The following is a 25,282-nucleotide window of genomic DNA, read 5'->3' as shown; positions in this document are numbered from 1 at the left end:
GTGACACGCGGTTCCTCGGGGAGGCCCCTACGCAGCCCGGCCGCGCCCCCAGTTTGTTCACGTTCCAACAACCCCCCACCCCCCCAATTTCTCTAGGGCGATCGAGGGCCCGCGCGGCACAGGGCGAGGCGAGTGGGAAAGTGTCACGATTTTTTTCTGTGCCCTGCCCCCGTCCCCACCCCCAGTTTTCTGGGGTTTGCTGCCGCTGCCGGGGCAGGGCTGATCCGTTTTGCGTCAAAGGACTGCATTTACTCAGTCCTGCTGAGAGAGGCGCGTAAACACCCAGGCAGGCCAGGACGCAGGGATGAAGGGAAAAGGAAAACAAAACAAAACAAAAAAAGCCAGGCACCCACGGTTGGTGCGTGCGTGTACGCCCGCCCCACACCCTATTCGCGGGCCTGCAGAGCTGCACTCTGCCGGGAGAGCAGCTGCAGAAAAGCGAGCTGTCTGGCCACCGCGGCTCACCACGCGCGCGAGTCCTTGGGGATGGAGCTCAGGACAGAATGTGTTTTATAACTGTAAACAATGACCCCGAGTATTGTTTGGGATTACCGTATCTTGGGGCCCTTGGGGCGGCCAGATGCCGCCAGCCGTCCCGGAAACGCCGGAGCTCTATATAGAGCCCCGGGAAAGCTTCGAGTTCCCGGCTCTTATTTTTCTTTCCTTAGTCACGCCCCCACTTCACAGATAAGGAAACTGAGGACTGGGATGTGATTTGGCAGATGCGTAGCGCTTCTCGAAGTCCTCAGTGAACCCCAAAACAACTCATCTTCCTATTCATTCCTCAAAAAGATCTTTAGGATACAGATGCGCGGCTTAAGGATGGTTAAAAACTGGGCGTATGTTACATGCTTGTAATCCGAGCACTCGGGAGGTGGAGATTTACCTAAGACATATACCGAGTTCGGGGACAGCCTGTGCTACCTGAGACCCTGCCTCAAAAGAAAGTTCCTCAACTCCTGGTATAACGCTTATCTGTACACACTGTACCTTCTCCGAGGATGATTGGAGATCCGGAGCAGACAAGAGCTTTAGAAGGTCGTCTGATCCAAACCTTTCATTATAGAGAAGGAAATTGAGACTCTAGACTCGCCCAAGATCTCACAGCTCGTAAATAGCAAGGCCAGGCGTTCATACTCCAAGGCCTGTGCTCTTTACCCTGCGCACCACCCCACCCAGCAAGGCGGGAAGAACCAGGAGTCCGGCCACGCGTGCCCTGAACTTTGCTCCAAAACAGCTCAAGGCAACTTGGGGCACACCTCTCGGCCCCCCAGTTTTTTTGTTTGTTTGTTTGAACAGCTTGGTTTGCTTTTAAGGCCTGGTTACTGCTATTAGATGCGTCCTAATTGTCTAGCACAGAGGACTCCCGAAAATGTCTCGCTAGCTAATTTCATCTTCAATACCACGTCTAGCAAATTAGTTTGGAAGGCCAAAACAAAATTACCCCCCCCCAAAAAAAAAAACAAGCACACAGACACACGTATAAAAGGGAAGCAGTGGGCAGCCAGGCTCCGAGGGGGAAATGGGCAGGCCAGCCCCGCCTGGCGGCGCCGTGCCGCACCCCGCCAAGACCCGGCCGCAGGGCGGCTCGGGTGCCCGGTGCGCCCAGGACGCCCGCTGCACCGGGCGGCGCCGCCGAGGGTGCGGACGACTGCGCACGGCCGCGCCCTCCCCGCGAGCGGCTCTGCGCGCCGGGCTCTCGGCCTCGCGGTGGCGCCGCACTGAGCCACCCGTCTCGTCTTCAGGGTTGCGATTGTTTTCTAAAACCCGGAGCCCAAGCCCGAGCGGCCGCTTTCGGGGCCCCGCCCCGCGCCCCTTCCTTTTGGGGTGGGGATGGGGTTGTGTGTGTGTCGGGGGGGGGGGGAGGCCGCGGCGCGCTCAGGAGCGGGCAAGGGAATCCCTCTCCTTCCACGTCACCCGAAAGCGAGGAAACCCGCACTCGCGTCCTCTAACGCAAATGACCATCTTTGGCAACGTGCGCCAATGGAACAGACCAAGGGCGCTGCGCCCCGGGGGGGGGAGGTGGAGGAGATCGGCACGAACCCGAGCGGCCTCGGCGCCCCCAGAGTGCGAGGGCCGCGCGCTCCCACCCTCCCCACCGCCCTCCTTCCTTGCGCGGGGTGTGCGGCTGGCGTCAGCGCGACCGCGAGCAGGGCCGGGAGGGGAGCGCCGCGCCCGCCTCCTCCCCTCCCGCGCCTCTTCCTCCTCCTCCTCCTCCTCCTCCTCCCCCGCCGCCGCGAGCGCTCCTCCCAGCAAGGTGGAGTCTCGGGTTGACGTGAGTGGATCCACATGGTGCGGGGCTGGAGAATAAAGAGTGTGGAGTTGAACTCGTGCCATTGTAGTGACTCATCTCGGGCAGAGCGCAGGGGCTCGGAGCGAGACAGCGAGCAGCGCTCGGCAGGGACAGAGAGAGAGAGAGAGAGCGCGCGAGAAAGAGGGGGAGAGAGAGAGAGAGAGAGAGGAGAGGGAGGGCGAAGCGAGGCGAGACGCGCGAGGCCGGCCCGTCCCGGAGCGGACACAGGGTGCAGGGCACTGCGGCGCCGAGCCACGTCCCTCGCAGCACCGCTCAGCCCGGAACCCCACGGGCACTGTCCCGCCGGCGCGATCGGGGCCGCTGGACCGGCGCTTGCTGCCTTGTCCTAAGTCAAGTGTCCGAGTCGCCGGGAAACTCAGGCGGCGAGTTGGCCACAGGAAGTTTATTCTCGGGCTCCTTTTCTAAAAGGAGGAAACAGAAGTTTCTCCCAACCGGCAGCTTTGCTTTTTCGCCTCTTTGGCGCCCTGTGAGATCGGGGAGGGAGTCCCCCCAGAGCTGCCAAGCGACACCCGCTGGGCTCCTAGTCTTTTTTTTTTTTTGCGTTTGCCCATTTTTTTTTTTTTCTCCAGCCCCTGGGTCCCGGCGGAGCTCCGGCTGCGCGCGGGGGCGGAAGGGCGCGCGCAGGGGAGGGACCGAGGGACGCGCCGACTTTTTTAGAGGGAGGGACCCGGTGGACAACCGGTTCCGCGGAGCTTGCAGAGCAGAAACGAAGTGCGGTGCGCGGCGATCGGGGGGTCACTTCCCGAGCGTCGCCGCCTCCCCGTCTGCCTCGGTGAGGGGACAGCCCCCGGAGCCAAGAGCCCAGCCCGCGGCGGGGCCGGTGGAGCAGCGAGCGCGCAGCAGACTGTGCGCGGCCGCGGCGAGGGCGGGGAAGAAAACCACCCTGTTTCCTCTCCGGCCCCCACCGCGGATCATGTACCAGGATTATCCCGGGAACTTTGACACCTCGTCCCGGGGCAGCAGCGGCTCTCCTGCGCACGCCGAGTCCTACTCCAGCGGTGGCGGCGGCCAGCAGGTACGTGCGGGCCCGGGTGCACCTGGCGGCGCGGCCAGACTCCTGCCCTCTCTCCTGGCTCCCACTCCCTCCACCCCCAACCTCTGTCTTTACCCTTTCTTGACTGGGCTAGAAAAAGACTTCGGGGGCCACCGTGGTTAAGTTGTGGGGTTTTGTTCTGTCCCGCCCCACCCACCCCCACCACTTTTTTTTTTTAAAAAAAAAACAAGCGGAGAGTGGGCTCGAAGAGCCCATAACACCCTCACCCCTCGGCTTCTCTTACTTTATTTTCCAGAAAAGCTTCTGGAATTCCAGGTCCCCTCCTGGAAGCCTGTTGCCTCCTTCCGAGCTCTCTCCCCTCGCCTTTCCACCTTCCCCTTTCTCGGTGGTGGACAGGCAAGAAAATCTTTGCACACCCTAAGCCCCTCCCAACCGTCAAAGACCCTACAGCGAAGGCCTTCTAGCCCTTCCTACTCCCGTTTTCCTTCAGTCTTCGCTGCTTTCTGGAAAGGGCTGGGGACTCAGCAATATGGTTGGGCTCCTTCCAGTGATCCGGAGGGAGGGCTAGGGTTGCCTCTGGGAATCAGGTGCGGAGGTCAAGGAAGGAAGAAGCTGGCTTTGATTGGCTCTTGACACCTCTTGTGGCCCCCCCCCCAGCTTCCGGTGAGGGTTGGGCAGGAGCGTGCACCGTCCCGGAGAGCAGACCCTTGAGGGGCTTGGGGGTACCTGAGGCAAAGAAGCTGACAGAGAGAAGCGGGCTCCCTTGGGCTCCGGAGTGGTTTTAGAAGTAGAAAAACAACTTTCTAAAGCAGGCAGACTGGTTTCCATTGGAGGGGTTGTGCCTGTAATCTGTGTGTGTCTATAGGTACCAAACAGGCACTGGGGGTGGGTGGGTGCTGGTGGTGCTGGTGGGGTACCTGACTTGTGTAGCCTCACACACACACACACTGTCTTGCGAGGGAACTGCATGAACTCAAGAGGTCCCCTGCCACCCGAAGCCCACCGGAGTTCCTAGGAGTTCCTAGGCAAGTTGGCGGCAGCGTGAGTTGCTCTCCTAAAGGCCATGGCTATGGCCTTGTCTTTGGCCTCCAGCAGTCAACCCGATAGGAGGGGTGTGTGTGTGTGTGTGTGTGTGTGTGTGTGTGTGTGCGCGCGCGCGGGGGGGGGGGGCTTCCAGGAAGAGATGGACTGAGCTGGGAAGTATAATAAAAACATGCCTTTCTTTGTAACCTGAAAAAGAGGGGCACCTCTCTCAAAGTGATGCCCCGGGTCTGGTGAGCCCCTCCAAATGGCTTTTCTGTGTCTTCTCTTTAACCCCTCCGTACCTGCTAAGCACTCACTGTAGAGAGCCTCGTCTGTGCGCGGAGGGGGGGGGGTGCAGTCAATGGACCCTTACTACTAAGTGAGGAGTTTTAAATCTTATCTGAAAAGTCATTGATTATGTTTGCATCCCAGCCCAGTGGGTGATTTCTGTTGAACCCAAACATCGAATGGGTTCTAACCCATGGGTTACAGTCATTTATACCTGCGGCCCCCCCCCTGCGCCCCGACACTTTCCAATTCAATAACCCCCACGCCACATCCTTCTCCTCCCGCAGTCCACATAGGCGCTTTGCATTCTTTCTTTTCTTTCACTAATGAGACTGAGACGGTGACCCGTTGACGCGGTGCGATCTCCCTGCCTGGCGCTGCGCTGGGACGCTGGGGCCTGGATGGGAAGTCAGACCGGACATCAGTGCCCCAGCTGAATAATCTGTGTCACTAGGGCTCGGAGCCCAGGACATGAGCGGAGGCAGTTCCTTGTTTTGGAAGCCAATCAGACAGGAAACCAACGCGAGGCCGAAGGAAGAGCGCTCCGTCCAGCCGTGTGTAAATGGGGCCTCATTACCGAAGCAAAAAGCAGCTGTTGGCTAATTCCTAGCATGCAGTAACACATGAAGGTTTTGCAATTAGCAACAACCAATGCATGGGATTCTCAGGTCCATCTGCCCATTCTGCTCAGGAGCATGAGCAAGAAGTCTCTCAACCCAGAGGGATTGGCAAGGTACCGCCACTCTGGCCAAGTTTCAGCCTGGTCCGTCCCTTCCACTCCTTGCTGGTGTGGTGGGTGGGAGATGAGGAGTCGGGGGTGGGTGTGGGTGGGTTAGTTACCTCCCTGCTCTGGCTTTCTACAAAAAAAAATAATTCTGTGGTCCCAATGATAGGCCTCAGCTTTTGTTACTTCCCAAGTCTGTGCTACCACCCCACCCCGATCTGGGCTCAAGGTAACTTTATTACCTACCAGATAAAGTCTGTAATCAACTATTCTCCCAACCTCCCTCATGGGGAAATTTTTCCGGCAGTTAGTGGCTGGGCCTTCTTCCTTTATGACATTATGATGGACCAATCATTGTGAGATATTCCTGGTTTTCCCTTGAGCAAGTGGATACGATTTTTCTTTTCCTGGTCTCTTTGTTTGTGGGGTCCTGTATCCCCCATACATTTTCTGTTTAACCAGCTCCAACATCCCCCGGCCCCCACCCCACCCCCTACCCCCCGTCTAGCTGCCTAAAGCCTGGTCTTAGCACTGAGTTCCACTGACTTGTGGGGTAGGAGGCAGACAGCTCTTTATGCAAACCTCTGCTTGTGTATATGGCAGGAACTTAAAACACGAAAAATATTTCCTGTTGCAGCTATAATCCCAATCTCAAAGGCTAATCACTGAGATTTCATTTTCCTCGGGAGAGTTGTCTATACCTCCCCCTCCTGGAGCAGGCTGTGTTGTTATTCTTTTCTTCCTCCTGGCTTTCCTGGGATAACACCTCCAGATATATGCTGTGCCTTGCTCCTTGGCTGTTACGGTTTCAGGGCTCTGGCATTATGCAATCCAGCCAGTTACACAAACAGAGGTCATTTCATAACTTGTTTTCATCAGCCAGGCCCCCCTGTAAATGAAAAAAACAAAACAAAACAAAAACAAGACCCGGAACTTTTCCAAGGCTGCTATCTGTTTCTAGATGACTTGTGAGGATAAGTCAAGGATATTTCCTTTTGGAAGCAAGGGACATCAGACAAGCTTTTTTTTTTTCTCTTCCCCCTCTGCCACATTCTCTCAACAGCAAGCAAGCACACACACACACACACACACACACACACACACACACACACACACACACACAATCTACCAACAGCACACACACACACACACACACACACACACACACACACACACAAAATTCCCCAGAGTAAACTTTTGCCAACTGTACCAGGCTGGGACATTCCTTGCATCAAACAACTTTTACCAGAAATGACTGTGATTTCCCAAGTCAGCCTCAACCATACCTCTCTAGTGCCCCCTACAGGATATTTTTGGAACCACGCTCCTGGGAATGTATTTTTCCAGTCTCAGGGTGTTAAACTTGGTTAGTTTTCCAAATTCTTAGAATTTTTCTTTTTATTTAAGGCAAATAAATGCCATATATTTAGCAATAGCTAACTATAAACAGCTTGAATTAAAAGTGAGTTTCTTTTTAAGAAAAAAACATATTTTGTTGTTTCAAATAAAAGCCTGGTTGGGAAGGGGCCGTCCACAATGTTGTTTTCTTGACATGTTTGTGTGGGGACATGCTGGGAGAGTGGGAGATGCAAATGGAGGTCCTCTGCTTTTTCTCTTTTTCCCTTTTTGTTTTCCCTTGACCGGACAGATGTTGTAGGTTCAGGATCCAACAGGATTTATCTCAGGAATGTGTCTGTCCTGTTGACTCTTGGTGGTGGCAGTATGCTTCACTTTCCCGTCACTATCGGGGTGTGTGTGTGTGTGTGTGTGTGTGTGTGTGTGTGTGTGTGTGAAGTAGCAGTCATAAGCTGTCTTGAGTGGCAGCTGAAGTTTCCTTTCCAAAACCCCGAGTGCATTTCCATTATGTTATTTCTGCCTGCCTTATTATTCGTAGCGAATATAAAATTTGAGAGCTTGAGGGCGTGTGTGTGTGTGTGTGTGTGTGTGTGTGTGTGTGTCTTACTACAGACACACCAGAGCCCACACGCCCAAGTCAATCCTCCCTGCTGCTTCCTCCATCCTTGCTGCTTATGGGGACCGCATGCTTAACTGAATGCCGAGGCTGCAGGACTCAGAGGCTTTGTAAGAACTGCTCTTTTGGAATTGTTTTTAATGTATTTAGGAAATTCTCCCAGCTTACAAATCTTTCCCTTGAAAGGTGAATTTGCTATTTAAAAATTACCGAAAGGTCTTTGGAATTCGGTTTTATGTATAAAGTCTAAAAGGACAGGCTGGGGTCCAGCACAGAGTGACACCCCAAGTCCTGTTGGCCTCAATCGTCCAAGTCCACAAGCTCTTCAGTTCAAAGCCCGCAAAAAAAAAAAAAAAAAAAAAAAAAAAAAAAGTCCCTTGCTGACACAGCATCTCTGCCATTGATGCCTTGGACATTTTTTCTTTGTTAAACAGAAATAAAGATACTGGTTTTGAGAATGAAGGAAACCAACTTTCTGGTTTATGTGTTGAAAGGGAAAAAAATATACCTTCATTGCTGGGTAGATATGTCTCATCTCTATCGTATGTAGGCAGAGGCAGGTGGATCTCTGAGTTCAAGGCCAGCCTGGTCTCTGAGTTCAAGGCCAGCCTGGTCTCAACCCTGGTCCTATTGACTGCAGAGGGTACAGGACCAGTGATATTAGGAAGGGTTCCTGAGTGAATTTCTCCAGTGTTCAAGAGTGGGACTCTTACCTGAAAGAGCAAAGGATCCAGGAAACCCAGGGATAACTCCGCAGCAACCTCTGCCTGTTTTTTTCTCTCTACTTTTTGCTTTCCTTCACCCTGGCCATGAGGTGCCACAGGCGAGGGTGGTTTTCTCAAGTGAAGCTGGCGAAGAGACTGGTGGGGGGCACAGTCACCTGGGATACGTCTTTATAGTGTACAAGTTTGGAAATTGTGAGTTATTAGCAGCAATTTCCACTCTGACATAAATGGCATTTCCTCAGAGAAGAAAGGTCAGAGGTCAAGGTGACGGCCAGGGTAGCTGCTGTCTGTGTACAGGCTTTGGAAGGCACCCTGTACTCAGTGAGTGAGCACAGCACTAGCCCGATATTGATGCTGGGCCTCGGAAGGCTGATATGAGTAAGTGTGACTAGAACATTCAGCATTTCCCACTTTCTCTCTAAAGCTAGTCTTCTGGGATGGTGGAGATTTCCTTTTCCTTTGTTGAGTGTGTAGGAAGGAGAAAGACCAATCCCATCCTGCCTGCCTTCCTGATGGAGCAGGTTACAGGGTCCACAGGTTCGTGTCTTGCATGATTGGGGTCCTGCTAAGGATCAATCCAAGAAGGGCCTGACCAGGAGGATGGGCCAAGAACTTCAAGCTTGACTTCTGTCTAAATACCATGTCTGCCTAGCTCAAGACTCGGGGGGGAGGGGGGGGCTCCATCTACGCTTATGGGGATGGTGGTGGAAGACTCTTTAGCAAAAGACGAGGTGTGACTCTTTTCTGAACGCAAGGTCCTGTTGCTGTGTTCCAAAAGGCTGTTCTCCAAGTCAGCGGCGGCTGGGCTGGGAGAGTGAGGCCTCTTGAGTTGATCTCTGATTGACGGTGCACGTACTCACTGAGACGGCCCCCACTGTCCCCTAAGCACAGAGTGCTGCTGAATGACATTGAAGTCCCCAGTGACCTGAAGACTCACAGCAAAGCTTGTAGGGGCTTGAACTTTGGCTCAGGGTCTGGAGATCCAATCCGAGGAGCGAGGTCCATCCCCTTGGCTTCCTGGCTTAGAGGGGTATCTCTGTCTGTTTTTGTTTGTTTGTTTGTGGCTTACTTCTTTCCTCTCTGTTTGTTTTCCTCCCACCTGAGCCTGGAGGCCGAACTGTGTCTGTAAGTGACATTTAATGGAGCCCAGAAATGCCTGCTTGCTCATATGTTCTCTATGGACGCTCGCCTGCCAGCGTGGTGGCCTAGAGGGGTAATACAGATACAGCCCAGAAAGCGTCAAAGTCGTTGCTGTCTGTCTGGCTCCTTAGAGGGGATCTTGCCAGAGTCAGCTCTGGGAGGCCTAGGGGGGTTGTTTGTCCTTTTATAGGCATTCACCCACAAGTTGACAGAGAGACACAATTTTTTTTTAAGTACTTGGATGCTCTGCCAGGCTGGAATGCCATATAGCCACCCAGGATCTTCAGGCCTGTCCCCAAAGGAAGAGCTTTCCAGGGGCTTTATAGAGCCTCAGGAGAACTCAGTCCCTAGCTACCTCTCCCATCCATCCGGTGACTGCCAGACTGTACCTGGGCACCGTCACGGTATTGCCCTGATTCCTGGGCCTGGAAAGCTGTCTTGGTTTCTTTACCGGGAACTGTGACTCCATGCCCCCTTTACAGGACATTCGGGTCGTTCTTGGCCCATTAGCATAGGAGAATATCGGGGCTGACGTCTGAGACCACAGACTTCCAGCCTCATCGCCTCTTCCCCCAGTGTCACTTTCTGAATAACATGTTTGGAGTGGAGACAAAAACATCTGCCAGATCTAATTGAAACTTTTGTGCGTCTCTCCAAGAGGCTCCTTCGGAGACAAAAGCCTTCTTTATCGGGCCTCAGTCCCCTCTGGGGACAGGACATTGTTTTCCTTGCAGTTTGGAGCCGGCGTGTTATCCATATGGCTTTACCTCTGTCTGAAACAAGGTGTACAGGCGATCCAGAGGCAGTCATTACCTCCCGCCTTGTTTTTATTACCGCCTTGTTGTGTCTAGACCAAGCCATCTCTGGGAGGAATCTGGCTGGTGTCTGCCGGGAAGCAGTGTGTGTGTGTGTGTGTGTGTGTGTGTGTGTGTGTGTGTGTGTGTGTGGACTTAGAGGGCCTGAGAGGGGCTGGGCGGCACCTGCCCATCCCTGAGGAATCTTAGTCTCCCAGCTGCCTTTGGGTTTTCTGCTTCCTTCCCCAAGTCTAAAACAGGCACACGGTTGTTCTTTGGAATGAGCGTATTTCTTAGATAATTTCCTGAAAAGAACTGACAGCTGCCCACCACCCCCCCAATCCTCCCAGGAGATGGTCACATCAGGCCATTGCCCTGGGTGCACCCAGATTTGCTTCTATCTAAGGACCTATCTTGGGGGAGAGAAATGGAATACAGATTTGGGTGCTTCCAAAAGTAGGAAGCTGGCAGTTCTCCCAAGAGCTAGCCTGTGCAGTGTACACAGCCCTTACATTACAAGGGTGATTTTGATGATGGTGGCGGCGGTGGTAATGGTGAAGATTTGTAGTGCCTTCTATTTGTTTGGGGCAATGTTTTTCTGCCCTGGTTGCACATTATAATAAAAATCTCCTTGGAGTTCGAAAAAGTACCTGTAATAGAACTCCACCCCTAACCAATTATTTTAGTCTCTAATGATGATGCTCCGACGTTGGTGATTTTTACAAGCTCCTCGGAATATTCTTAGCCGGGGTTGAGAACCACTCATGTGCTTTTGCAGCCTGTGATTACAGTCGCTGTGGCTTTTATCCCTATCACAATGCGGGACGTTCAGAATCAATATGTTCTCTTTTGTCCCAGGACTGAGTCCTCAGGGATGGGCTCAGAGCAGAGCTTTTCCAGCCAGGCCTCAAACCTGGACCTCCTGGCTCCAAGCAAAGTCCCTATGCCTCCTCCAGTAGCGCCAGAGAAAATTCCCTGTGTGGACCTCAGTGCCCCTGTACACACTTGTCCGTGTCCACTGTCCACAGCACACCTTTACCTTCTCATAGCTCAGCTCCAGGCACACACACCTTTTCCACTTCAAAAAATTCTAACCGGCTTTACACACACCTGATTTACATGAAATGCTCCTCCCCCTCCCTCCCTCCCTCCCTCCCTCCCTCCCTCCCTCCCTCCCTCCCTCCCTCCTTCCCATAATACTGGGAACTAAACCTAGGGCCTTGTACATGCTAAGTGAGTGTTACAGTCCTTTTTCTATCTTTGAGGCAAGGTCTTACTAAGTTGCCCAGACTGGCCTTGAACTCATTTTGTAGCTCAGACTTGCCTTGGATTTAATTTAATTTTTTTTTTTTTTTTTTTTTTTTTTTTAGGGGGGGACATTGGTTTTTCAAGACAGGGTTTCTCTGTGTAGCCCTGGTCATTCCTGGAACTGACTTTGTAGACCAGGCTGGCTCAAACTCAGAGATCTCCTGCCTCTGCCTCCCAAGGGCTAGGATTAAAGGCATGCACTACTGCCCAGCTGACTTTGGATGATTTTTTTTTTTTTAATTTTATTCTTTTGCTTCAACCCTATTGAATAGCTGGGATTTTTAAATAATCTCGAACCACCAAGCCTGGCATACCTGTTTCTCTTCAGTCAACTCTCGGTTCAAAACCAAAACCAACCCTACTTACCTTTGCCCTCAGTGGTCTAACTCTGAAACTGGCTAGACTGATCAGAAGGCATTGTCCCGAGCAACAACCTCCCTGATAAAATCCCAGAATCCATTGCCCTGGGGCAGTCTGGGAAGTGAGACAGTCGGGTTCTACCACAGGGACTGGAGTCAGGTGGGTAGCAGAATGCTGAGCGGGGAAGGGTCTGTCAGCTCAGCCAGGTCCAGTGTGGGCCCAGGTCTGTAGGCTTCACTTTATTTTCATACCTGTGATGTTATCAGCAGGGGTAAAGACTGCAGAGGTGGCCACTTCCAATTCTTCTAGTCTTGGTTGTTCTAACTAGACCAGTTGGGAGGCTACTCTAGTGCCTGGGCTAAAGATTGCAGAGTTTCCTTTCGATTGAAACCGATCTGTGGGACCTCCTTGGTGGTGGTGGGGGGGGCTGAGGGGACCCTTGGCACAGGGTGGACTCCAGCACTTGGGACTGGGTTTTGAGGAAGGAAGAATGCTAGAGAGACCTGTGTGGTACCGTGTTGAGAGGCTCCTCAATGACCAAGATGGTTCAGCAAGTCTGGGTCATGCTGAGCTGGATTTGAACTCTGACCCCACTGCTTGGCACTAATATGGCCTTGAATCAGTGGCTTGGAGTCTCTCAGACTGTTTCTGCCTCTAAGATGAAGATAATGTGGTACTTACCTCAGAGGGAGAATTAGCCGGGCAATCTAGGCAAGACATTAACACGGTGTCGGGCAGCCTGTATAAGTGCTACCTATTATGGCTGTCGTCATTTTACCCATGAGATCAAGGCGGCAAAGTTGCGAGATGTTCTTGTGGACGAAGATCATCTGAGGACGGGGCATTGACTGGGTCCGTAGAGAGCCTTTTTTCCTGAAAGGCTGGAAATGGGAGGGGCTTCCCTTTTGCCTCCCCTCCTCTCCAGGAGCTTTCCCAGGAGCTGTCCTAGTGAAGGGTCAAGGCCAGCTCTAGCCAGCCTGGCAGGATGGGGGGGGATATTCTAGAGAGACACTTGTGCCCCTCCCTTTGGCTATCAGACCATTGAGACCATGGTCCCCAGGGAACTGGGTTTGTCCCAGGAATCTCATACTGAGAGAAGGAAAGAGCTGAAGACTCCCGGAAGGGTCTTTACACAGCCTGACAACCTGTCAGAGCACCTTGCAGGACCGACTGAAGGTGGTGATGAGGGGCAGGACCACATCTTGACGGAGGCTACTTAGCTATCCATGCCTCTTGCCCTCTGTTTGAACTTGAACTTTGTGTCCTGACTCTGAAGACAGGCTTGAGGAGTCACTGGGCCTCTCTGTCCCTTTTCTTAATATGGTCATTGTTGAATAAATCTCCCTTTTCTTGCTCTCCTCTATTCCTGTTGAATTGGCCCACTGGGGGGTGGATGCAGAGCCTAGCTAGTTAGGGCTGTGGGGCCCAGACCCCGATACCCCAACACCTCCAGTGACACAGTAGTTGAGGGGCCTGATGTATGGTGCTTCCAGGTTCTGTCTCGTTGGATTTTTAAATAGAATGTTCCCCGCAGCTTCCAGAGCTCGGCAACAGGGTCCTGGCGAAAATTAAGAGACCAAGGGGAAGCCTCTGAGCTGGCAGTACCCAAGTTTCCCCACAGACACATCTGTGAGCCCAGGTAGACAGATGTGTCCATGGTAGAGATAGACACCGCGCGTCTGCCCCGAGCCAGATGCCAGCGAAGGCAAAGGGCAGGGTCGAAAGATAGCAAGAGGAATTTCGGTTGCGAAGCCAGACGCATGGGCTCCACTGAGCTGATCGTAGACTCTCTAATAAACAGAGGTGAGGATTCAGCCTTCTCAACTTGACCTTGATCTGATAGGCGTATAGGCTCATCGTGAACTTCCTTGGAAAGTGACAAAATATACTTGTAGTGATCTCCCTTGATCTCCAAGAAATGTGTCCTGAGCCAGTACCCTGGGGAATAATTGGTAGGTGACTCAGAGGCCCCAGGAGGCCAAGGTGAAACATCCTGCAGATATGTGCCCTGGAGGCTGGATGTGAGCCGCTCAGCCTCACGTGTGTCCTAGAAGTCACTTGGGATGTGGCTGCATCCTCCCCAGAGCCCCTGAGAATGGAGTCTTCAGGACTCCAGGCAGGGAACAGATCTGACATATGGCCCGGGGATGGATAAGATCAGCTCGCCTTTTGGCAATGTGGGACTTGTGCAGGGATGCCCACCTGGGTCCTGACCATGCCATCAACCCCGAAGTCTGTAGGTTTGGGCCTTGGCTCAATGTCATGTCTTTCTCCTTGTTTCAGAAGTTCCGGGTAGATATGCCTGGCTCAGGCAGCGCCTTCATCCCTACCATCAATGCCATCACCACCAGCCAGGACCTGCAGTGGATGGTACAGCCCACAGTGATTACTTCCATGTCCAACCCTTATCCACGCTCACACCCCTACAGCCCCCTGCCGGGCCTGGCTTCTGTCCCTGGGCACATGGCTCTCCCTAGACCCGGCGTGATCAAGACCATCGGTACCACTGTGGGCCGCAGGAGGAGAGATGAGCAGGTATGCCTCTAGCTAGCGGAGGAGAAGCCACGTTGGTAGCGGGGGGGGGGGGGGGGGGGGGGGGGGGGGGGGGGGGGGGGGGGGGCTCTTGAATACAGATGTTATGTTGGTGCTTGAGGGAGGTCTTGAGTTTGGGGAACACTTTGTAAGTGTAAAGTATCTGTGAATGCAAAATGTCATGGCCTCCTACAGTAGCGCCCTGCCCTGGGCCTTAGTGGAGAGCCACTGGGTGAGCGCCATGGGACCAGGGCTTTGAGCATCCATGTGACTTTCCATTCTTCCTCAGTGTCTCAGGCCTTTAGATCAAAGCTGCATCCCTTTTCCTGTTCCTGGAATGTGTGTTTTAGAAATATAGTGACCTGGGCCCGAGGAGTCTGTTCAGTTATGGGGTGTGGGGGGGAGACAGAGGTCACACACCAGGTTTCGCTTGTTTTTCCTCCTCGAGAGGCTCAGCTTTGAAAGAGAACCGACATGGAAGGAAGGATGCAGGCCTTCCAAGACCTCATCTGTCTCCCCTCACAGACGATACCCCCAAGGCCCAGACCTACTTGCTTAGACTCCATGCACAGTGCCCTTCCCACAAGGCCATGCCCGTGCGTTTTCCTTCTCAAATGACACGTGAATCTGGTAACGCCTTCCCACGTGAAACTGTGGAAGCCCTCACTCCAGCTCCTGTTTCTACTCTAGGGTCCCCAGAGTCTACCATATCCTTGTACCAGTGCCTTTAACCAGTAGTCCCGAGAGTGCCTCTGTGTGGTAGACACTGAGGTACAGTGGCGTGTGTGTGTGTGTGTGTGTGTGTGTGTGTGTGTGTGTGTGTGTGTGTGTGAGTGATGCCACTGGCCCCTTCTCGGGGCTTCCCACAGGTTACAGGAATTGTAGGTGTGACTTCACAGTCCTTTGTCATGGTGCTTCCTATAATGGATCCATGCTGCAAAGCTCCATTGCCATTGAGAAGCCAGACTGTCCCGGGATATACATGATGCTGAGTGGCAGCCAGGCTCCTGTGGGCTGACGGGACATGGCAGCATGATGTGTCCCACATTCGTCCTCTGCTGGGCCTACCTCACACTACATTCAGAGGTTTGCGCCTAGAAGGGACTTTGAGGACAGTGCCTCCGAATTTCCCCCCTGGACCCAGCTCATAGATGAGGCCTAGAAGGCAGGGGCCTGTTCAGAGTCACACCATGTTAGTAGTAGCGGAGACTGGGATCCACCGCTTTGACCTTCAGGTGGATGTTTTTTTTTTTTTTTTTTTTTTTGGTTTTTCGAGACAGGGTTTCTCTGTGTAGCTTTGCACCTTTCCTGGAGCTCACTTGGTAGCCCAGGCTGGCCTCGAACTCACAGAGATCCAGAGATCCGCCTGGCTCTGCCTCCCGAGTGCTGGGATTAAAGGCGTGCACCACCAACGCCCGGCTAGGTGGATGTTTTTGATGCTACCCCCACCCAGGTCTGCTTCAAGACCAACTGTCTGGGGCCATCCTTCCTTTCGTGGTCCCCTTTTCCAGCCCCCCCCCATTCCTACCCCAAGGCTTGTCCCAGGAATCAGCCTGGTGCCTCATGGCCTCGTCCCAGAGCCTGCCCAGGAGGCTCCTCTGAGCCCAGGGTGGGGACTGAGGAGAAGGGAGGGGAGGGCGTGTGTGGCTTGTGGGTGGGTCCCTAGTGATGTTAACAACACTCAAGCTGTAACCACGTTGATCTCACCACCCCAGAACATTTCCTATGTCGACAGTACCCACAGTTGCCCCACACCTCCCCAGACAGGGAGACTTCTAAGGCTAAAAGTCACCAAGGTAGGAGGAAGGCTTGCTTTGAACCAAGGCTAGCTTTTTTTTTTTTTTCTCTCCCTCAGCAATAAAGGCTGCCCGTGGGGGAGGGGAGGGGAGGGTGGTGGTGCTGAGCCTTCAACGGAGTCCAGGGGCCATAGAGAAACCACAAGACCACAGGCTTTCTTGGTAACTAACTTGGTAAGGCTTGGACCGAGACAGGTCTGGGAGCAGGTGGTGGCTGAGTGGCCTTGTGACCTCCTGTGGGGTCAGCTCTGTGTAGACAGAATGGACTTTCCACTTTGATGCCTTTCTTGGCTGCTCAGGATTTCAGAGCCACGGACTCCCCGGGTGGGAGGGAGCTCCCTGGAGTCCTGACCTGAGCCCAGATAGCACAAACGGCTTGTTCCTCACGGCGTGGTCTGTCGATAGGCAGCCTTTCTCTCTGGGGTAGCTTCAGCTGCCCACCCCCCAACCCCATGTGTCCCTTGAAGGCAGGACTCAGGTCCTGTCATACTTAGAATCTTTGACGCTCCTAGCAGAACGTAGGCACACAGTAGGTATGCATCAATGTGTGGTACCTGAGCGAGGAGGTCTTCTCTTTGCCCTGTGTTATGCTTTAGCCCGTGGCCCTCTCCTTGGTAGTGTGTGTGAGCAGAGGTGAGTTCCGAGTCTCTGACTGATTCGCCAGAAGGAGCTGGTTCCTGATCTCTTCCCAGGGGGGGTTTCCTTTAGTCCATAGCCACAACTCCTGGAATTATGTCTCATGTAGACGGTCACTATCAAATAAGCAGAAAAGCTGGGTGGCGAGACTTTTATGCCTAGGCTGCTTTTTCTCTTGCCCAGCCTAGTCCTGTGGCAGGCTCCCAAGGAGTCCTCAGGGGAGACCTCTGAGAAGCTGGCACTCGGGTTGGCAGAGGAAATTGGGAATAGAGTGGTACCCATGCCCCTCACACTGGTGATAGTACATCAGCACACACTGTTCCATGGCTGGATCTTACCTATGTGGAGACTCTATATAACCCAAGGTGGATGGTGAGGCTGGTAGAGCAGGCGGAGTGATGATGATGAAGAGGATCATTAGCTAGGCTTTGGAGGAAGCTGCTGTATATAGCAGGTGGAGCCAGGCCTAGCTTGCTGGAGGGGACTCTCCTCTGGCTTAGGCTTTGAATCAGAGCAGACAGACAAATCCTGCCCTGGTGCAGGGCCACTGAGTGCCTTACGGACTCTTGGTCTGCTCTCTCTTTCAACATGCAACGTCCGTCCGTCCCCTTCCAAGGCAGATCCGTCAACATGCTCCCTCCAGGCAGCCACCCAGCAGTGACCCTCACGAGCCTGGCTCCGCATCTCTTTTCTCCCCTCCCCAGCCTCTAAAAAGGGCAGGTTGCATTCCTTAAAATCCAGCTCTTTAAAAGTTGCTGCGAACCTGTGGGCACCATTCTGATCATGACCCTTGACCTTGGCCTCCCCAGCTGTCTCCCGAGGAAGAGGAGAAGCGTCGAATCCGGAGGGAGAGGAACAAGCTGGCTGCCGCCAAGTGTCGGAACCGTCGCCGCGAGCTGACGGAGAAGCTGCAGGCGGTGAGGAGCTGTGTGTGGGGCTGGCTTGCCCTGGGTGGGCCGAGGGCTGTGGGGCTCCTGCCCTTCCAGGCCTGTTCTCAAAAGGATCATACGGACGATGAGCCAGGAGAGAGAGAACATTCTTGCTTTTGAGCACATGGGTCAACAATTATGCTAAATGAGGGGTGGGAATGGAGAAATGAATGCCTAAGAATTGGCCTTTGCCATCGGCGTGGGTCTAGAGAGGAGCAGACCATCCTTCTGGGCCAGTGCGTTTTCTTACTCAGCACCTGTGGGCCCTCTGTCCTCAACCCACTGGGGCGTCTCGATAAAGGGTGACAGTTCCAATGAGCTAGGGCAGGTACATCAATACCTGCCTCTCTGTGGCTCCTTCTCAGGGTTCCGGTTGCCCCCGTGCCCAGGGCCAGCAAAGGTGGCCCAGCCGGGCCGAAGCACCCTGGCTTGAGTGGGGGTGGGAGCAGGCATCCTCACATAGACAGGTCACATGTCAGTCGAGTTATATTTTTTTGGGGCTTTCGCCTACCCTTCCTTGGCAGGAAGGTTTCCCACCTCTGTGGTGAGCTGAGAGCTTCATTTTTGTCCTCATGAGTCATTCTCCCATGTTCCCTAACTGCCCAGACCCCGGGGCAGGGCGCGGGGGGGGCAGGGGGGGGCGCCCATGGTCCTGCCCCTCCCTTTTCTAAACTTGACCTGACCAATGTCACGTAACGCCCTCCTGTGTCTGGCCCTAAAGGCAGGGCTGAGCATCTGGTCGGGGAGGTCCCAGGCCAGTGCTGACTCCCTGGGACACGGTGCTCCCGGAGAGGGGAGATGAGCCGAGAGATTGTGCGCGCGCGCACAGTGCTCACATGGTGACTGACTAGTAGAGAGGTTTAGAATCCATTTAATCCTCCCAGGTCTAGTCGATCTGTTTTAAGCTGTTTCCTTCATGCCTCAGCCCCAGCTTTTGGGTACATTCACGAGAAGATATACTTGGTGAATCCCATGATGCCTGTATCCGTGGCCTGTGGAGGTGTCAAGAGTAGGATCAAGAGTAGGGGTTGGGGGTAGAAGTTCTTTCTTCCCAGATGGGGCAGACTGGGGGGGGGGGATCAGCCCACCACAGGAGCCTCCCTCAGCAGAGCCTTCCACTGCTATCCATTCTCTCCTACTTCAAGGAAGCCACCATGCCTTGCTGTGACTCCCTGAGGTCATCCCTCTCCACCGGCAGCCCAGCCCAGCTACTCCTCTGAGCCCTCTCTGCTTCCCTCCCGTCTTCCCAGAAGCCTCACACCCTACTTGTCCGCCTCCCCCACGTCCTGACCCAGCTACCCAGGCCCCTGAGCCACATCCTCCACAGGAAGCCTCTGACGTTCATCAGGCCCTTGAGACAGATGGAAACTTTTTTTTTTTTTTTTTCTTCACTCCGGAATATACCGTACTGCGCTTAATGAAGCTCTTGCCCGTATCTCTTCATTTGTGAATGGGAATCTGTGTTAGAGAAGGAGGAGGGAGGAGACTGCTGACGCATGCCTTTCCTCTCCCCAGCCATTACAGCCCAGAGGAGTTGAGGCCGCCGCTGGCGATCTTGGCATCCTCGCGGGCTCTTACAGTAGGCTGTCAGGTGCCCCTCTATTGGGCACACAGTGGAGCTAAATGTGTCCCTCGGTGGCTCTGGTCTAGTGAGGCGGGCTTCAGAAAGTGGAGTAAGAAAGGGAGGGTCCAGCAGGGATCGGCTGAGCACCTATTACAAGCCAGGCACTGTTCGTTCCAGGGCCGAGGGTAGAGAGGCTTGTACACGGGAGTCTGCTCACACGCAGCGTCCAGCTCAGCCTCTGTGTCCACTAGTGGGCTGAAATGGTAAAGGAAGCACGAGCAGAGGGTTTCCTTGTCTAGGAGTACCCCACTCTAACCTGTTGGGGGGACCCAGAGGTAGTACTGGTATCCTCAGGGTCCAATGTGGACTCTGGAGTCCGATGCCCTGGGATTCACATCTGCCCATCCCTCTCTGCTAGCTCTATAACTTTGGGCAGATGAGCCCGCTTTTCAGAACCTTGGTTTCCTCTTCTTCCAAATGGGCTGATGATCACATCTGCTTTCAGAAGCTTCTGGAGGGTTGAGCGGAACAATCTGGGCAGTGCACGGTACAGTTGAAGTAGGTGCTCGTTCACAGCGGCGCCAGATGTTAATGTGCCTGCCCCACAAGCCGACTTTCCTCCTTCAGAATTAAAAGGGACTGTGAGCCACCATGTGACTCACACCCGGTTAGCTCTCCTGCCAGGTGTGTGAGACGCTTGTGGTTAGGGTCACCTGAGGACGCTGTCGATCTCCTCTCTCTCTCTATCTGTGGTTTGGGACCATCCTTCAGTTCAGCCTGTGGGCTTCCGACCCTCACACCCTTCTTTCCCCTCCCAGGAAACAGAGGAGCTGGAAGAGGAGAAGTCCGGTCTGCAGAAAGAGATCGCTGAGCTACAGAAGGAGAAGGAAAAGCTGGAGTTCATGTTGGTGGCGCACGGCCCTGTGTGCAAAATCAGCCCCGAGGAGCGCCGGTCGCCCCCGACCTCCGGGCTGCAGCCCATCCGTGGTACGGGCGGCGCTGTGGTGGTGAAGCAGGAGCCACTGGAAGAGGACAGCCCTTCTTCCTCAGCGGTAGGGATGGACAAGACCCAGCGCTCTGTCATCAAGCCCATCAGCATTGCTGGGGGTGGTTTCTATGGGGAAGAGCCTCTGCACACTCCCATCGTGGTGACCTCCACACCTGCCATTACTCCAGGCACCTCAAACCTTGTCTTCACCTACCCCAGTGTCCTGGAGCAGGAGTCGCCTGCGTCACCCTCGGAGTCCTGCTCCAAGGCTCACCGCAGAAGCAGTAGCAGTGGGGACCAGTCGTCAGACTCCTTGAACTCCCCCACACTGCTGGCCCTGTAACCCTGTGCTCCTCTGGCCAGCTCTGGAGAAGTCGTCATGATCATCGTCATCATCATCATCATCCTCATCCTCCTCATCCTCCTCGTCACCCTTCCCGGAGACCAGTACCTTTAAAGCACTCCAGGGCCGTGAGGGCAATAGGGGACCTTGGCTCTGGGGACCCGATGGGATTTAGTGGCAAGGCGCTGGTTGATCTCTTGGAAGCCCTGGGACCCCCTTTCCCTCATTCATCTTGCAAGCAAATCCTCTTCCTTGAGAAGCCGGAGGAGAACTTGGTTTGGTGGACTCAGACATCCTCTCCTGCTTCTGCAGCATCTGGAGCCCGGCCCCGGATGGTTCCTGTCCCTTTGTGACTCTGTTGTCCCTGGAGTGATGGTGTCCCTTTCCTGCCCCACCAAGCATGCCCAGTGCCTTTCTGGTGTCCCCTGCCTCCCCCAGTCCCAGCTTCACTCCCTCTGGGTTTTTAATGAGATTTGCCATGACATTTCATCTGGGTGGTCCGGATATTAAAGCGCTGTTATTTCTGGAGCTGGGGGAGCAGGTGACTCTTCCACTGGGGTGGATGTGTCCCGAAGGGGACAGTCAAAGTGCAATATTATTGAACCTTCCCTCCCCACGCACCCCAGCGCACTGATGACATCACAGACCACCAGCGGCCTCCCTGAGTTCCACGGGTGAGGCCATCACCGCTGGGATGCACCGAGGACCTTTCCTCCCCAGCCTGGGAGATGTCCATCTCTTGGAGGATCGGCCTGGCCAGAAGACAAGGGTGTAAGTGCGACAACCAGGGCACAGGTTGGGTTTGCCAAACGCCTAATTACCAAGCCAGGATTAGTGCCAACAAAGCCACGGGGCTGTCCTAGTGAGCTTCCCTTCGCCTGATGTCTTGAGTGGAGCTTCTCTTGTAATTACCGCCTCGCCATTCTGACCTTGGACCCCTTCCCTCCAGACCAGGGAGGTACCCCTTCCCAGGAACCGCACATCACTCCAAAGCCCCGCTGGGTTCTGCCCTTCCCCATCTCTCAGGGTGACACCACTCAGAGAGTATGTGGGCCTGGACCCCCCCCCCCCCCCCGAGTTTGACCCAATGGTTTCTCTTCACACCTCAGGTGGAAGAGCTGGGGAGAGATCTGGGGCTGTGGTAGGAATGATTTTGGCAGCAGCCCCAGGTACCTAGCCTTCCCTGGCTACTCTCCTATCAGTGAGGTGCAGGACCCCCCACCCCCACCACCCCCTACCCCGCTCTGTTCTCAGTGGTCTCTCCCATTGATGGATGAATGCTTTTCCTTTGATCCTTCTGTGGCCCACTCCAGAGTGACCCTCCTGACCCAGCAGGCCAGTCGGGAGTCACTGGGTCCGAGCCAGTCTTGCTAAGGCTTGGGGTGTCTTATGCCGTTCCGGTCAAAGCTAGTGTGTATTCCTTCCCACTGTTGAAAGAACCGTGCTTCTCATGGGTGTCCTGGCCTCCAGCAAGAGCACACCCCCTGCCCCCGCATCTCAGCCCTTCCTCCCTGCTGCGTGTTGACACAGGCATGGGAAGTGGAGTCTGCTCAGAACCCGTCTCTAGTGCTAATGCTCCGACCTCGCGTGTCCACTCTAAAGAGCCTATCTAAACCCATGTTATTGGAATCATGGCCGGCGGTGGAAGTCTGAGTTTTGACAGGGAAAGGACAACATCACGGACCTATGCCTTTCTCAACCCAAGTTCACACGGGCCGGCCATGATTGAATCCCATGACCCACTTACATGCATGCAGAGTACACAGGATCCAGGAGCCGTGTGGGAAGCCTGCATGGTCCATCAGAACTGAAAGTGAGGGGGGCAGAGGTTGGCTAGGTGGAGAGGGACCTGAAAGGAGAGGGGATTTTTGTTCCAAATAATTTCGATATGCCCTTTCCCGTGTGCCCTGGCTCTAACTCTGCCATTCTGGTCTCCCAGAGCCTCTGGGAGGTGGCTTCCTGGCCTCAGAGTCCTCCTAGAAACAGAAGACAGCCAAGAGTAGCAGGAGTTGGGTAAATACCCGGGGGTGATCTCAGTTGAGAAGCATTTCTCATCTCAAGCCAAGTGGGAGCGCTCCCTTCTTGTGCTCATGGGTGTTTCTGAAACGAAGCTGCTTTTTTCCTTCTTTTATTTCCAGAGCCCTTTTCTGCCCCGCCTTCCATAACATGGATCCCAACACAGGTCACGGGCCTGTGGCTTGGTGCCCCAGTTGGACACTCCTGAGAACACCCCCCACCCCACCCCAAGTCTGTCTCTCAGTTCAGATTTCAAGCTGTGTCAGCATTCAGTGCTAGAAGGCACAGCCAACTAACCTGGGCCTCAGAAGCCTCTGAGGCCATTTTCCCTTTTGACCTGCTTGCCTCGTCCCACAAGACTCCATGGCGTTTCCAAAAGACAGAGATTTCTTGGTGGGGGAGGAAGCTGATTATCCATACCTAAACGGTGGGGGTAACTTCGGTTTGCTTCCTTCTGGCTCGTCACGTACACGTCACTCACACATCTCTCTGCCTATGCTCCAGAGTCAGGAGCCTGGCTTGCTGTCCTGCCTCTAGTTCAGGGAGCAGCTGCAGTGGGGGGGGGGGCATGCGGGGGAGTGAGGGGGCCGTGCTTTGTGCTCAGGCAAGGTGTCAGATCTCATGTGTGTCCTCAGCTGGTGCGGACTTGGGCTGGGACTGTGAGCAGCTCTGGGTTGGCACAGGGCAGGCACTACCCCGATCAGCTAGCATGAAACACAGTCCCCATGGCCACCCCAGCCTCTGGGAGAGCTGTCCTCCTTCTGTCTGGCTGTCTAGGGACCGCTGTGGCACAGGAAAGAGTGGAGCCCAGGTGAGGGGAGCTACTACCAAGCAGCCTTTCGGGGGTCAGATTGCTGCTGTCACAGGATGAGTGTGCCCATGGTGGCCAGTCGTGGGAGCATTTCGGAGCTAACCATAAGCAAACCTGGCTCTTCCTCGGGCTCTGGGGAGAGAGAACCCAAGTCTGCATCCGCTTGACTCCCAAGTGTGGAAGAGGGGGAGGCCATGTGAAGCATCTGGATTCCTTTCTCCCCATTTTCCTGACAGAGCAAGCGTGTCCCTGGAGATATCACCATGTATCTTTTCACAGGGACTTCCTTCCCCGAGCAGATATGGGTGTCCTGTGGCCTCTTAGGGAGGAAAGGAATAAGCACCTACTGTGTGCCCAGGCACTACAAGGCACTTTTATATTTATCCTCTTTTAAGATGGAACTGAGTCATCCCCTTCTAGAAGGTCCCAAGTAATGGCTAAACAAACAAACAAACAAACAAAACACTTGGAGAGGAGAGGGCTTTCTTCAAAGACCCCAGGTGGGAGTGCCTTTACTCTGTCCACCCTAGGCTCCTCCCCCTCAGGCTCCCCTGGCCTGGCCTGTGCTCCTCGGGTGACTGAAGGGGCAACCTGAGTTCTCATAGAGTTTGTGGACCAATAGGACGTGTAGTGTGTATGACTTTCTCTTTTTTTTAAATGTAAGTAAGGGAGGGTGGTGCCTCGCCACATTCTGCTTGGGTCATCTTGACATTCATCTTCAAGCTAGCATCTCACTATTTATTGACAGGGGCGTGTGAGTGTACGTGTGTGTGTGTGTGTGCATTCGTATCTCCACACGCGTGAGCGTGCGCTTCTATCCTCCTGCCCCCCCCCCTTTTTTTTTTTAAAGAAGGAAACCAATCGTCCCGCCGCTAAGGGGTGTCTTCTCACGCTTCTGGTGTTTTGGGCCTGGCCACGCCTCACCACATGTTGGTAACGATCCAGGGCCCCCCCGGCAACCTGTTCGGGAGGAGCTGGGTCACACTTTTGACAGAGGGTTTGGGAAGGGAAAGGGGAGAAGAAATCGACATTTATTTTATTATTTATTTTAAATGTTTACATCTTCTGTGTGTGTTCCAAGCCTGAATAGAAACCGATAGCATTAAAGTACCCCCCCCCCCCGCCCCCCACCCCCCTCCCCCCTCCTTTTTTCTAACTTAGGATAATGATGCTTTATTTTGTTTGTCTGTTTCTAAAGTGACTTGTGGACTCGTGCTGTATAAACTGTATTAAAAGGTTCTGTTTATAAAGACTGATTGTCATTCCTCTGGGGACAGTGGCTGCTAAGGAAATCTCACATTGTAAGAAAACACAATGAAAGACCCTGGCCCTGTCTCTCAAAACTTAACTTTCTCTGTATGATTAAAAAAAAAAAAAAAATATTCCATTTATTTTACTTCGTGGTTACTTGATTTTTGAGGGAGAAAATATTCAACTTTGTATAAAGACTAGGTATCAGGGTTTCTTTTGCTGTGGGAGGTGTATATATCGTATTTTGGTATATCGTGGAAACTCGAGCTTTGTGCATCTGTATTTGGGATATGTCAATGACGTGACGTGAAATCCGCTATAGACCCTGGAGGCAAATGAGTTGTACAAGGTTTTATGGCTCTGCGCGCGCGGGGGGAATGTTAATGATTTTTCTGGGCACCTTTTGTCCCCTGTTTTTAAAGTCCTGGTGAAATGGCCCTGTAGGAGGGCCTCTCTGGTCGGACTCTCCCGGCAGGACCGTATGCTCACAAATCTTTGTATAGTTTTAAAAATTGAGGAGTATCCCTGCTCGGAAGCCATCTCTGGTTGGTGTGTGTTGTGTTGTTCTGTGTACTGTACGTGACACAAGCCTACAGTATTTGCACTAAGAAAAGCTTGTTGGGAGAAGCTTGCTGCTATGGAGGAAAGAACATATTAAAACTTGTTTCCCCCTGGGGTTTATTTTTGTTTTATGTTTCTGTTGTTGTTGTTGTTGTTCGCTTTCCCACTTTCCACTGAGTAGCATTTTGTAGAATAAAATGAATTAAGATCAAA

At 53.7% G+C, this 25,282-nt stretch overlaps 1 protein-coding gene across 3 annotated transcripts; it reads left to right on the top strand.

The window, feature by feature from the left end:
* Nucleotides 1–2,284: 2,284 nt before the first annotated feature.
* Fosl2 (FOS like 2, AP-1 transcription factor subunit) lies at nucleotides 2,285–25,282 on the top strand. 3 transcript variants are annotated; one of them, XM_037198066.1, is made up of 5 exons: nucleotides 2,347–3,329; nucleotides 13,926–14,177; nucleotides 17,416–17,523; nucleotides 19,918–20,151; nucleotides 20,276–25,282. In XM_037198066.1, the coding sequence occupies exons 1-5, from the start codon at nucleotides 3,228–3,230 to the stop codon at nucleotides 20,402–20,404; spliced, it is 825 nt and encodes a 274-aa protein (XP_037053961.1). In that variant the 5' UTR covers nucleotides 2,347–3,227; the 3' UTR covers nucleotides 20,405–25,282. The 3 variants fall into 3 exon arrangements, with proteins under 3 accessions (XP_028729787.1, XP_037053961.1, XP_037053962.1); XM_028873954.2 differs by having other exon boundaries at nucleotides 2,285–3,329; nucleotides 19,918–25,282; XM_037198067.1 differs by lacking the exon at nucleotides 2,347–3,329 and adding an exon at nucleotides 4,743–5,352 and having other exon boundaries at nucleotides 19,918–25,282.

Source organism: Peromyscus leucopus, chromosome 22, assembly GCF_004664715.2.
Source record: "Peromyscus leucopus breed LL Stock chromosome 22, UCI_PerLeu_2.1, whole genome shotgun sequence".
Classification (NCBI taxonomy): Eukaryota; Metazoa; Chordata; class Mammalia; order Rodentia; family Cricetidae; genus Peromyscus; species Peromyscus leucopus.
Note: the sequence above shows the minus strand (reverse complement) of the source record. Positions and strands in the feature narration are given on the sequence as shown.